This window comes from Periplaneta americana, chromosome 12, assembly GCF_040183065.1.
Source record: "Periplaneta americana isolate PAMFEO1 chromosome 12, P.americana_PAMFEO1_priV1, whole genome shotgun sequence".
Lineage (NCBI taxonomy): Eukaryota > Metazoa > Arthropoda > Insecta > Blattodea > Blattidae > Periplaneta > Periplaneta americana.
In genome coordinates, this window is record NC_091128.1 from 156740379 (window position 1) to 156755871 (window position 15493).

At 36.1% G+C, this 15493-nt stretch overlaps 1 protein-coding gene across 1 annotated transcript in view; it reads left to right on the forward strand.

Annotated features, from left to right (window-relative positions):
• Positions 1-15493, forward strand: part of LOC138709990 (uncharacterized) — a 49114-nt gene that overhangs the window by 25792 nt on the left and 7829 nt on the right. Inside the window, exons 4-7 of the mRNA XM_069840669.1 lie at positions 4280-4758; positions 8560-8695; positions 12870-13006; positions 15016-15211. Coding sequence (XP_069696770.1) covers positions 4280-4758; positions 8560-8695; positions 12870-13006; positions 15016-15211 — 948 coding nt within the window. The remainder of the gene's footprint in view (positions 1-4279; positions 4759-8559; positions 8696-12869; positions 13007-15015; positions 15212-15493) is intronic.

The following is a 15493-nucleotide window of genomic DNA, read 5'->3' on the forward strand; positions in this document are numbered from 1 at the left end:
TTCTCTTTTGGCACAAGGATGATTTATGTAACATGTTTCTAAATGCTACGTACAACATTATTTTATTATATTATTATTACCCATTTCAGCGAGTACTGACGACCATTGCAAAATACGACAATTTGGTCCAGGGAGCATTCTCTTTTGGCACAAGGATGATTTATGTAACATGTTTCTAAATGCTACGTACAACATTATTTTATTATATTATTATTACCCATTTCAGCGAGTACTGACGACCACTGCAAAATACGACAATTTGGTCCAGGGAGCATTCTCTTTTGGCACAAGGATGATTTATGTAACATGTTTCTAAATTATGAATCTTTTAAATACCAGTACATTCTTTAATAAATCACAGAAAAACAAATGTGAATAAATAGGATGTGGAGTGAGGACGAAATTATTATTATTTTTTATTTTTTGGCGCATTATTTTTACGTAAATAACGACAAATAAAAACTAACATGCCACATAACATTATTTTAAGAAATACAGGAAACAAGCATGAATAATATTCACCATTCTTAATGATCGGGGGATAGAAAAAAAACGTATGGAATAGAAATTACATACAAATGTGCGTGTAATAAACAATAAGCAAACCATCTTCGATTAATCATTTCAAAACAACGTGAATATAGCGTGGATTGTGTAGGAAAATAATTTCTTATATGTTGCTTCTAATGTGCATCATTGTTAACTTATGAAAACAAATGAAAATTAACATGGCATATAAATACTACTTGAAGAAAGATAGGAGATATTAAGTAATATTCATCGTTCTTAATGATCTTTTGATGGAAAATAACAATGAAATATGTATGAAATAGAAATTACATACAGGTGAGCATATAAAAACAGTAAGTGGAATCACTTATTTGATTAATAAGCTTATATTACTCCAGGTTTAGTGTAAGAGTGACCTATATCTAACGATGTCTCCCAGCAAATTACTTAATTTAAAAACAAAAAAATCGTGTTAGAAGATTGAATTTATGTATTTTCTCTGAAACTTTCCAAATATTTGTAGGCAGTCTTTTACATTAGGTTGCCGAAAATTGATTTATAGCGCAACATTAGCATTAGCATCCATCTTGAAAATGTTGTGTAACAATAGATAATGGAATCGTTCACAGAAGTGAACTATAAATGATGTGAATTGTTCAACGACGAATTCTTGGAAATATCATATATCTCTTAGGCTGTAGACATTGTATGACAAAGTTTGTCGTACTTGTTTCTTAACCATTATCTGAAGCTATGTCTGCCAAGATTGCGTACTTTATTTGATAAGTATTTGATTCACTCAACTCATGTCTCTTCAGGGGAAAAAAAGCCTTTCTGCTTTTCTTGATTGTGTGTGTCTGATTATGTTTTTGACAGATGTTATTCTTAACTGGATTTTAACTCGGGCGTGGGTTCGATTCCTTCTTGAGCAGATTACCTGGCTGGTTTTTTCCGAGGTTTTCTCCAACTGTAAGACAAATGTCAGGTAATCTATGGCGAATTCTCGGCCTCATCTTGTTAAATATCAAACAAAATCTTCTTAAACATAAATATTCTCGCTACCACCAATTCCATCAATGCTAAATAACCCAGTAGTTGACACAACGTCGTTAAATAACCTTTTATATTTGTACTGACTTGCTCGTGAAGGCCTGTTACAAGCTTTCCTTGTGTAGATATTGTTTATACAACTCAGAAAATCGGACTTAAACTATATCAGCTTCATATTCAATTTTGGCCACAGCAAGCTTTGAGGAAACTTTATTTCAAATATGGGCTTTTAAAGTCAGTTAAATTATTACAGGAATTAGCAATGCATCTCTTAATATGTCACGGTCAAAGATGTTATATTTTATGAAAACGTGGTAAAATGAAATCTGCTCATGAACATTAATTAAAGTGTTATGCTATTAACATACAAGTAGGTGCAGGTAAAAAGTCTGGTACTGGGGGAAATCTCCTTGCACTCAACCAATGTTCTCATGCCACCCAAATGTCTCATAATACGCAGGATTGTAAATATTTACATTTTAGTTTAATAATCTGCGTACGTTTTTACATGTGTGTATAAAATAATTTTGAAACATAACTAAATGTAAACAAATTCCTATAAATATTAAATATGATATAAAACAGCATTGGTTATCAGTGATCAAAGGGCACTCATGTTCACTTATCCTTCTTCAGATAACTCACATGAACTGTTTGGTTGTACTTCAGATGCAATGTAAATATTTATGTTATTGTAAGTTGATATGAACTCGTCTGCAGGAAGAATGCTAGTAATTACAAACTTTATTGCAATATTCTTACGTCTGTGAGAACTTCACACTTACAGTTTGTGCCAGAATATACAAGTACTCTACAGGGTCACTATGGGTGATGGAAGAAACAAACATAAACACTTTTTTAAGTAATCATAGACCTGAAATGCGCCCTTGAACCGGTACTAGAGGTTGCCACACTGGCAAGATGCACAATTAACCTTCCCAGATAATTTGTAGAAACAAAAGCCGCCCTAAATAAGGGTTCGATAGATCGGCCTACTAATCAATTCATAAAGAATAATAAGTAAACAAAACAATTTTGTGACACTTGGAAAGAAAAAGAAAAAACATTAAGATAAGAAAACGTAGGAAATCTTAAGGCAGTGGTTCCCTACCTTTTGACTGTCACTGAACTCTTAGGGTTCACTTCGTTTTGGCAAATCCCCTAAATTTTTGGCATAAGGCTTGTAAACTTGTTCTACTGATAAAATATTTGCACAATAAATTGATAACGATATTAAATTTTAACTTTAGCATTTTGTATGTAACCTCAAAAAATGCATAAATACTGTACAGACTTATTTTAGGAACTATCATGTCTTTGCTGTGGAAAATGAAACCAGTTTTTTCAAACGTACTGTAAGGTCTCAACGGGATGGTTATGTTACTGCAGCTGCCTGACTCAATTGTCAAAGTCGCAAGTCTAGCTTAACATTAAATTTAGAAATTTCATCTTGTTTTGATTTTCCGATAAGCTAACTATAATGTAATAAATTTAGAGTTTAGAACTTCTTTATGCGTTCTTCAAGAAGACTAAAGCAGGAAATACATTCTCACATAAGTATGTTGATGCAAATGGTTATTAAGGGGAAGGTCCTACAGGAAATCTCTTTTCTCATATTATTTTAAGTAGAGCCTCTATTTCCCTAACATAGTTTCATATCAATGTATGAAGTCTTTCAAATATAATATTTTCACTTTTGTCCTTTATGATACAGTCACAGATATAAAAAATGCAGTATTATAATATTATATTATATCTGCTCTCAAGAGTATCACAGAATCACAAATATTGTCTTAAATGAAAGCTAAAAGACTGCTAATCAATTTTGTTTGATGATTTTTAGAAATTTTAATGTTTATATTTATTTTGCATTTTTAATTTATTCTTTAATTTGCAATTTGACAAGACCAGTAATTTAAGTTCACTACAGCTGAATGTTCACTATAACCGACTTCACTAAATGTACAGTTGACTGTATGCATGTATATAAAATTATATATAAATAATTATATTGGGGCTATGTCATATTTTAAAACAATTTTATTATAAACTTTACATACCAATATGAATTTTTGCAAAGAAAAAATAAAATAGGTAAAAATAAATTCTAACATCAATTTGGGTATTTTTAGGCACTGTAGGACCAGCTATTTCGATGATGTATTTCCATAAATCGTGTATACGAACTCATTTTCATCTATTGCATGAGGAACAAAATAAGTTTTTACCTAAAATCCGAGATCTTATAATACAACTTAAGATTTTCTTTTTCAAAGTTGCAATGTAACTTGTGCTAGCGGGAGCTGGTACCTGACTGGTAGGACTTAACATGCAAAATAATGCAAGTAAACACGTGATGGCCTGTTTATAATGTAATGTAAAATTGTGTCCTTTAGCAGGAGTTTAGAACATCAGATATCAACTGGCTGTTCCCCACTATATGAATACGACTAGAAAATTGAGTTCTGTCTTGTAGTATTTAAGGCTTTAGTGGTGTTGAGTGCCATACGAAGTTCTTTTTGTATGAAGAAAGATCCAGCGTTTCGGAGATAAATGTCTGCTCCGTTATAAGGCAAAGCAAGGACAGAGGAAGCTATCAGTTGAATAGTTGTTTGTAACAGATGAAAGAGCTCCAAAACGTTGGCTGTTTCTTCATCTCCAAGAACCTAGCACCAACATTTGTACAGTCATAATGACCCTTGATTGTATTTCTCCTAAGGCTTGCGAGCTACCAATTTAGCACAAGAAAAGAAGATCATGGCCGATCAAAACAAAGTACTGAACTCCACACAGGCTGAGAGTTACGAGTTTGGTGACTTTCCAGAAGAGGAGGCCCTGAGGAAGATCACGTACGACGAGGCCGGTGTGGACAGCAAGAGGCACAACACGTCACTGAACAACCTGACCGCACTGAAGCCTGAAGATGTGCTCACCAAGGAAGACTGGCTCGTCACTGGAGCGAGCGATGATGAAGAGCTCGAAGCACAAAACATGGTGGACGAATTCAACGACCTCGACATGGTGGACGGGAAGAATGATTCCTCCAATGACACCGTGAGTGAAGCGGGCACGTACACCATCGACAAGGATGCTCCGTGTCCCGACGTGGAGCAGGCGAGGCTGGAGATAGAGAGAGTCATAGAGAGGAGGGAGAAGGGGGTGGACGTGCCCGAAGACAGTCAGGAAGACAACTTCAAGGTAAATATGTGAGCTGCAGAATCTCTTGTATGTCTCACATCTTTTGTATTTTTAAGGTTTTGTCTTGCATTCTTTGCACCATATAAACTGACAGTTATTAAGTATCAGTTTTGTGAATTTTCTGTATACGAAGTTTTTAATACCTTAGCTTACCACGTTGGAATAGTTAAAGCTTTTCCTCTAGCAGGAGACCTTTGCCCTTCACAGGACATGGTAGGTTATCATTATCTTTATCATTAGGGCTAGGATTTTGATGACCTATAAATCATGAAAAAATGCCCTAAAAATCTTTCAAAAATGCCCTAAAAATTGATCTTACATAATTGGCTTAGTAGGAAAAGAGATTTTGTGCTACTTAATATTTAAACTAGTAATTAAATTAAATTTTACATAATTTTTTCTAAGTAGTACACTTTAATTAATTATTTTATCTGATGTAGTTTCCTTGTATGATCGTTCACCTCTGCGTTGGCTTGTGGACGTGAGGTCAGCAGTCGGCTGGTCGGTCTTGGCCCTTCATGGGCTGTAGCACCATGGATTTACTTTACTTTTAGTTTCCGTGTAGTCTACCACAAGGCCACTCTTATCCTGAATTAGCAGGTATAGAGGAGTCTATATTGAAGGGGTGGTTGGACTGATCCATTACATGGGGTGTACTACGTTAAAATGGCAATATTTGTGTAGAAAAATGATTAAAATATTATACAAAATAATGAGTATTAATGGACAAAATATGTATATGCCATTAGGAAAGTTCAGGATAACACAGAGGGTTTGGAATTGAACGGGTTACATCAGCTTCTTGTCTATGCGGATGACGTGAATATGTTAGGAGAAAATCCACAAACGATTAGGGAAAACGCGGAAATTCTAGTTGAAGCAAGTAAAGCGATAGGGTTGGAAGTAAATCCCGAAAAGACTAAGTATATGATTATGTCTCGTGACCAGAATATTCTACGAAATGGAACTATAAAAATTGGAGATTTATCCTTTGAAGAGGTGGAAAAATTCAAATATCTTGGAGCAACAGTAACAAATATAAATGACACTCGGGAGGAAATTAAACGCAGACTAAATATGGGAAATGCCTGTTATTATTTGGTTGAGAAGCTTTTGTCATCTAGTCTTCTGTCAAAAAGTCTGAAAGTTAGAATTTATAAAACAGTTATATTACCGGTTGTTCTGTATGGTTGTGAAACTTGGACTCTCACTTTGAGAGAGGAACAGAGATTAAGGGTGTTTGAGAATAAGGTTCTTAGAAAAATGTTTGGGGCTAAGAGGGATGAGGTTACAGGAGAATGGAGAAAGTTACACAATGCAGAGCTGCACGCATTGTATACTTCACCTAACATAATTAGGAACATTAAATCCAGACGTTTGAGATGGGCAGGGCATGTAGCACGTATGGGCATATCCAGAAATGCATATAGAGTGTTAGTTGGAAGCCGGAGGGAAAAAGACCTTTGGGGAGGCCGAGATGTAGATGGGAAGATAATATTAAAATGGATTTGAGGGAGGTGGGATATGATGGTAGAGACTGGATTAATCTTGCTCAGAATAGGGACCAATGGCGGGCTTATGTGAGGGTGGCAATGAACCTCCGGATTCCTTAAAAGTAAGTAAGTAAGTAAGTAAGTAAGTAAGTAAGTAAGTAATAGACAAAATATGTAAAGAAACTATCAAAGTAAATATACATTATTTTACATTAATAATTGGGATTTATGGCCAAAATTAAATGAAAATGCCTAAAAAATGACCGAATAAAACAAAAGATGCAAAAAATGTGAAAAAATGCCCTAACAAATATGTCACTCAGTTTATTACATAACATATAAATACTAAAGCAGCTATGTTTCTGGCTTACTAGAAAAAAGATGCAATTTCATCAAAATCCTAGCCCTAGTTATCATTCGAAAATTAGTGACAACACTGCTAGTTTTCAGCTCCCCTAGTGGTTACTAATGTAAGCTGGCAGAGTGGTATGAGAAGGAGTGGTTCCTGATGTGTGTTATCCAGGGTAATAACCTCATTTATACTCTGTATGCAGTGATTGTAATAACAACACTGTTATGCCCTAAGGCTAAACAAATGTAGACAAGAGCAAGACCCACTGAAATGTTTATTGTCGTTTAAGATTATGAAGGTGCATTTTATTATGTCATTTCCTTTCTTTCTATATGTTATATCTTATTTCTACTGACTTGTTTACACTGTATTATGATTATCTACTTCAGTTTTGTGTGTGTGTGTTCTGTACTTTGTAAATTTGTAGTGTTTTTGTATTGCAGTTTTACTCCTGGTTGAATGTTAAGGCTGGTTCACAATAAACAGGGAACGAGAACCAGAGTGAAAACGAGAAGCAGAGGACGTGAATATGACAATTTTTGATTCACAATAAACCGAGAACGTAGACAACTATACATATCAATATGCATGTCAATAACGATATGTAAAGTCGACATTACGCATTCTGATGTTATTTGTGTATAATTGACCAATGGTGTTCTCTCATGAGTACAAGGCAGCCAACATAAACGCAGGTTAACCAACTTCGAAATTTCAACGGTACTATAAATATGCCCATGCATCTTTATTATCACAACCTATTTTAAGTCTACCATAACGTAAAATAATTAGAGAAGAAACACTTGTAATAGAACAAAAATGAACACAATAGTAGTCATTGAATTGAAGCATGAATATGTAATGTGTAATACAACCAATACAGTAATAAAATATGATTCACTTACGATCGGTGTTCAAAGATGCAGCTATTGAAAGCCACGTATTCTCCTTCATTTTCTCATCTTTATACGAGGCGCGCCGCTTATCGTAAACGCGAGGATTTTCCTCAACACTCAATATTAGAATCTCATCAAATAAAACTTGCTCCATGATGCACAGCACAGAACAAAATAATGCATAGGTTATGTCACGGTCTTCTTGCTACAAAATATACGACGACAAAATAGCTTTCAGATGGCAATAGAATGAATCTAGTGGGCTGTGATCGAAAACGTGAATGCCAAAGTTGAAACTTGGCCAACTCTCCGTTCCTGATCCCCGGCTTCGGCAAGCTTTTCGTTAATTGTGAATGCTCACATTTAAATGTACACATTTTAACAATTTTACCGTTTTCGTTTCCATTCCAATTCTCGTTTCTGCTTTATTGTGAACCAGCCTTTAGAGAAGGCCGTATGGCCTTAACTCTGCCAGGTTAAATAAACCAGTATTATTATTATTATTATTATTAATCACTCAATCTGTTTCAATTGGAATGCTCGTGGATGCTGCATATTAGTCACTTTTTGGAACAGCATTTACGACCAGCAAGGCATTGGAAGCACCGAAATCTCTTGAATACCACCCCACTGTGCTTCTCGATGGTGCTTGTTGTCACGTGGCTGCCCTAGTGGTTAATTTACTTAACATGTGGAACTGGAGAGTAGAGCATTCTCCGTATTATCTGATATGAGTCCCTGTGACTACAACCTTTTCCCCCATGATCTTAATTCTTCATTTTTTTAATTTAAGCTTCCTTTCCTGTCTGGCCTAAAATGTGAATAACTGATAATTTCGTCTAAGCCAGGATGAAGCACAAGCCCTTCAGCTAGGAATTTAGTTCTTGGACAATGAAGTCTAAACTCTTTGAATTGCACCATGGCGCTGATATAAAATACAAGGCCTTCGTTTTATTTTCCTTCCAAAAGGAGGCTAAGGATGTTTAATACCCTGTGCCGGATTTGAACTGCTGACCTTGGATGTACTGACAAGCATCGAACCACTGACTCTGTGTTGCAGATGAGCAGCTTGTATCGAGACGGCTCCAACTGGATCAATGAGTGGGCGACACAAGTGGCAAAGCATAACCACAAGAGCAACTTGGAGAAGCCATCCCTGGGAGGCCTGCCCCCTCTTCCGATCACAAAACATCAAGGTGAGAGCAAGCACAAATGTAATGGCGCGGTAAAAGAAGCAGCAATGCTGTATCAGAGAGAACTGAAGCATGTATTGTCATTGAGGTGTGCATATTGGAGTAATGATAAAAGTGACGAAAAAGAAAAATTCCATTTTCTTCGCTCTTACCATTCATATTATCTCTGATTAAGATCACATTAATCTGTATAATGACTGGTGGTTATCAATACAGTATATCCGAGTATTAATCGATTTATGATTATTTCGGCATATTAAATTAATTATCATGGATACTGACAAATTGATCAGTTGTAAATTTATTCATGATACGTTATGGGATCAGAACAACCAATGACATCACAATGGATTTATACTAGATAAGCTTTGGGATGAGAAATAGGCTCAACTTTATAAGTATTTAGAATATGTTAACCTTGAACCTAGTAGCTGATATGTTGTTGTTGTTGTTGTTGTCTAGTGCCTTGCATCTGGCAATGAAGCCATTAGCAGTCGTGCTTTCCAATACTTTTGAACAGCAAATAGCCTACAACAATACAAATATGGTGAGATTTTCCTAAAGATATCCCCACCCAGAGATCCGATTGGGGGATAGTTTTAACTCCGGAATGTTTATCTTTAGGACTCATACTCATGTATGTTGTGGCTTTCATGTAACTGTTTTCTTAACGGGCACCAGTTTTTACAATGTGGCAGTTACATCACCCGATTAAACCCCCATTATGCAAGGGGGACTGCACCTGTCGTTGGTCAACGGGTCCTTCGGACCTAGCCGGGAGGACTAAATAGATGTTATTTAGATCCACCGACCTTTCCCTCATGTGCCGCTGAGGGACGCTGTTGTGCTGTGATAGGCCAGCACATATGTAAATGGCATTTCCTCCATTTTAGATGAAACAGTTATACCGCTGTGACTCGGTCCCCAGATCCTCATCTGTTAAAAGCAGGGTGTACCACGGGCAGGTTGAGGCTGAGAATTGGGTAGGAAAGGCTATAGGAGGCGCATCACTACCCCTTACACCCATAGTAGCTGATATATATATATATAATTTGAACTGGTAATGGAAATTACGGGAAAACGGCTGAACGGATTTAAATAAATGAACCCTCATTTTGAAGCTTGGGACCCAAAGTTTTTCAGAAAAATAGTAGTTTTCAATGAAATGTCAATTTTCCTACATCATTTTCCTATTTTCCAAAATCCATCTTTCGTCAGTTTTGAGAACTAATTAATTGCATTTCAGAATAAAACAAAACACACACACTACAATAAACAATAGACTGTTACACGAAGGCCATGACCTACAGGATTGCTGACATAGAGTTCAGATGGCTCAGATTTTTCACATCATAATGCCAATATGTCGATCTTCATTTGTGTAATTTTTTGATAACGTATAAAAAATAATTTACAGGTGTGATTCTGCGGTGTGTAATTTTCTGAGTACAGCTGTGTATTGGATATTAAAATCTACAAAACTTGAGGTGGTTTGATGACATTATTACTATTAGAAATTATTATAGTTAATGCCATGATGTGATTATTTTTCATTAATTATACATATTAATGCTATATTGATATGAAAGTGAAACGTTTTGGAGAGAAATATCTTAAATTAGATCTTCATTTCTATAATTTACTGAGTGGCGACTACATACTTAATGGCAGTGTGGTGTAGATATTTATATGCGTCATTCTCTTCAGTATTGGCTCGAGAGAGTGCAAAAATTTCAGTTCCTAAGGAAAGACCACAAGCTATTACTCGTACTTACTGATAAAATAAGAGCGCTAGAAAATTTTGTAGTTTCCTGATCATTTCAGCAAGATCACTTAGCAGGATAGGATAAAATGATTTTACCCTCTACATTTCAAGCTCTCCATGCAGCAGCTATACTAAGATGCTATATCTATTGTTCGAAAGCATAGCAAACCTGACATTTTTTTTAACTTTCGCCTATAATCCACAATGACCTGAAATAACTATTTATTTATTCCCACATGAAAAACCCACTGATCGTCCTGACATTGTTACTTGCATTTTCACGTTGAAACTGAAAAATTGAAGGTGGATAGGTTCAAGAAAAAGTATTTGGCATAAAAAAACCATTCAGAGGGAGCATGTTTCATTATTATGGAAGCAAATAACTTTCAGAATGTCTGGTATTCTTCATTTAAAATAAATGTGAAAAATGTTTATTTGAACGTCTAATGAACTTAGTTTGCAGGATTTGCTGCACAAGCCACTAGTTTCTATATAATTATCTTCTTTCATTTAGTGGATGTGTAGAATATCTTCTACTGATAAATCAAAATGTTTACTTCCTGCATTTTCATTGCTCCGATATGAACACTTGATTCTTTGACAATTATTATTATTATTCTCCTTTGGGTGCTCTAAAATCATTTAGGATGCCTGCAAGATGTTGAAGAAGAGTAGAAATATCCTAAACCAAGCGACAAGGAATATTGTGTGAGTTGCTGGACACACTGGTGTCGCATACTTTTGTACATGACAACCACTATACTGTTTTCGCTGTAAGAAAAATCCTAATGTAAACATAAGCACGTTGCTATCATACCCGTGATTGGCTCCCAGTCGAAACACTCGCATGACGCAGGAAAATATAGTTCGTATTTGGAAACCATAATCTTGTTTTATTTGACAATAAAAAATTGAATTCTAGTCGTTAAATACGATGAAACATATAACTTCAGTCATATGTAATACTCTATGTAAAAGAAAGCTACTTTTATATTTTGTTACGTACTATTAACGCGGATGAATACCAATAGTAATACCGAGGTAGTCTGTTCTTGTAACAAGCTGGCGTCACGTAAGCACGTGGTACTGAAGTATGGCTTCTGCATCCTCGGTGTGTGTGGTTATTAAACATAGGAGTGGAAATCCTCTGAAAAGCGGTGAAAAACAAAGAGTCTTAAATGTATATAATAAGTTAAGTGAGTTTTAATTACAGTAATTATAAAGTAAATGTTTCCTAAGCAAACGAATGCATAGTAGTGAGGTTAGGCCTACTTGACGAGTAATGGGAAATGTTTAACATGAAACAGAATGTACAACAGTAGGCGGGAACATGTACTGAGAATCTATGGCGCCAAACAGTGGCCAATGAAGCCTCACTTCAGTCACGTGCTATTGTTTACATTAGGATTTTTCTTACAGCGAAAAGATTATACACTTGAAAAGTTTTGCTTTAATGTTGGAAACTGTATCAGTCTTTTGATGTTAATTATAAATTTCTGTATACATCATTTTTCTGATTTATTTAACAATCTCGGTTATTCTCTCTCCTGTGCAAGCGATAAATACATTTTATGCTCGACCATGCCGAAATGTAATTATACACCTGGTAGTAGCCCTTTAATGCACTTCATTAAAGTACACCTATTCATTAAAGTACAGTCGTTCAGCCAATGAGAAATCACTATTGTAGCATTTTAAAAGCGCAAGTATCGATTATTCTCGGATATGCAATTGAAAGACAGTTAGCGAAACATCACGGAGGATGGAAATCCAATACTGTCGCAGAAGGTGTTAATTGTAAATAATATTCAAATAAGTTCAATTTGTCATCTCGTTTTTCAATTCTAAATCAATTTCCAGGTTATATCAAAATTAATGTTCATGTTATTCTCTAGATTATATCAAGGTCAATGACATTCGTTCCTCGAAAAAAATCAATACTTTCGCGTCTGCGCACATCTCACAATTTAGAAGGTCAGTTCCGTTCCTCACTTACATAACCATAACATGAATAGTTATGAATAATTTCAAGTTAGAAATATGGTCGAGCATAAAAAGTCGTATGAAACTTGCCTATAATGGTAATTAAGACGCTCGTATGAAAATTATGAAACTCTCTTGCGCTCGTTTCATAAACAAACATACTCGCGACTTAATTACTACCATTATAAGCTCGTTGCATAATGTACTATTAAATGAAATGGTAATATAAGAATACATCGGTACGAAAATTTTGCCTCCTAATTTTTTCTCAAAATCTTTAATTGCTAATCTTATAACATTTAACTGAAGTATTCCTACATCTCATAAACATCCTTTTATTTCTCTACAAAGTCGACGTCATTTTCTATGCACTTGTGCCATCTGAGATGCTGTATTCCATCCTGGTACTAATGGATTACATACCAACAGGTCAGGTGGGGCAGGTGATCCTGACTAGGATACCATCCCCCGTGCTCAGTCAGCCTTCGGGACGCAAGCTGCACTCGTCTCCACAGCACACAGCTTCCAGGACCATGCACTCCCCTCTGAATCCATTGCCTGCACAAGTGAGTTCACAGTAACACTTATGCACATTAGAATCATCAAATTTGATGGATCTGTTTGGGATGGAAGTAATGATGTAAAACTAAGTATATATCAGAAATTATATGTTTATTTATACTCAATTATGTAGGAGATATAAACAATAAGGAACGCTGTTATGAGCGAAGTCCATGTTCGGGTGAAGTTCCATCTACATACAAGAAATAGTACGAAAGTTAATATACAGAAATATACGTGAAACAAAAAACAATAAATAAATAACTAAATAAATAAATATAGATGTAAATAATAATTAAATAAGAGATAAATAAAAACAATTATACAGGGTGTCCGGGAAAGAACTGACGAAAAAGAAGTAATTATATATCTGAAACTGTCACAGTTATTACCTCAATGTTTTCACAGTTAGAAAGAGAAACTCAATAAGCTTTGTTATCTAGCAGCATGTTACACGCGCTAGGAGAAAACGAGAAAAAGCTCGTTCTGCGCAGCGTATATAGACAGCCTTGCTCTCAGAGCTGGAAATGCAAGTTGTGCGTGTACCAAGTGAACAGCCGAACAATGTTCACCACAGTAGAAAAAGCAGAATGCGTTTTATGGCTGGCTTAATTGAAGTCAGTCAAGCGTGTACAACGTCGTTTCCAAACGGACAAGAGCTCACAGTGACAGGCAACACATACCTGGATATGCTGCAAAATTACGCTGTCCCACAACTACCACCAGAAACCGTGTTTCAACAGGACAGAGCCCCCTCAAACTATGCTAATGCTGTGCGCGCTTCCATCGATGATACGTTTCCTGACCGTTGAATTGGAAGAGGTGGACCTACACCATGGCCATCACGGTCGCCGGACATGACCCCACTGGATTTCTCTCTGGGGGTTTTTTGAAGGGCGTGAGTTACGTGGCCGAATCTACAAAGCAATAAGACTAGTTACACCGGAGATGCTTTCGTATGTGTGGCAAGAGATTGAGTATCACCTGGACATAGCCCTGGTCAAAAATAGTGCTCATATAGAGGTACATTAAAACTTATTGTGTTTCTCTTCGTAAGTGTGAAAACTTCACGACAATAAATGAAATAGTTTCAGAGATATAGTTATTTATTTTTCGTCAGGCCTTTCCCGGACACCCTGAATATAAAATCAATTTAAATGCATTTTATAAGCATATGTTCGATTTTTTTTTTAACTTAATAACAGAAAATATTTAAAATTTAGCGTGCATTTGATTATGGAGTTATATGATCTGGATCCTAGACTAATTCTGTGTATGGTTTAAACTTGTCTTTGTGAACATTTTTTGCTGTCTTAATGGTAAATTAACATTTCAATAATTTTATTGTGACCAGCCTCATGGTCTAGTGGTCAGAGCTTCTGGCTATAGTTCATGAGGTCCTGGGTTCGATTCCCGGTTAGAGCACAGGAATTTTTCCTTAAAGGGGATTATTCCTGTGTTCGTCCATGGTCTGGAATTTAGGTTAAGTTTAGATTTAAGACCTCTCCTGGCACCACATTATCATAATCATCCTATCACATCATCGGGGTAATGTAACTCCGCCTTCCAGGCGCCCCAACCTCAGAAGTGGGTTACAACTAAGCCACGGCCAGGAGAGAAGACCAGAAATGTCGAAAAGACAACCTGGTGGCATTGGATTAAAAAAAAAATAATAAAAAATAAAAAAAAAATAATTTTATTGTTCAAGCTTATTGATTTTAATTTCAGAAAAGATGAGTTCAGAAAGGCAATCAATAGATTTTTAAGCAGACTATCTTGTGTCATAGCATCTTGCTCTAAGGCAGTGGTATTCAATCTATGGTACGCATGGCACTGACTAGATATGTGAAAATGCTGATACATTCATTTTATTATACTTGTTGATAAATATTGCAGTTTACAGATTTTCTTTTACAATACAGGGGACTGAAAAATAATAGTGTAAATGGCGGGAAAATGTAAATAGTGGGAGTGTAAAAGCGGGGTTCTACTATATGCTTGATGTGCGTTGCAGGAGGCCGGAGACGTCTGCAACATTGAGCGGCACAGCGACAGCAGTCTGGAGACCGAGTCATTCCTCCGGGCTACGGAATCCGTCGTCACGGCCATGCAGGCGCGGATGAGCCTGTCGATGGATTCCGGAGGAGAGTCAGACGTGGACACGAGTCACAGTTACCAGGCACCCCCGAGCTCCACGACTGGCGGCTCAGGTATGGCAAGACCGTGCCTTACACATGTAACATGAATTTCTTTCTGATTGAATGAACTGCTTAGCTATACAGGGTGTTTAAAAAATACGGGGCATAATTTCAGGTATGTATTTCCCACATGTAGACAATCGAAATAGTTCATTACAACATGTGTCCGGAAATGCTTCATTTCCAAGTTATGGCCTTCACAACATTGAAATGCTTCAAAACCAAGCTCTCAGACTCATTACTGGTGGAATCAAAACAACTCCAATAGATTCTATGAGATTCCTCGCTAATATT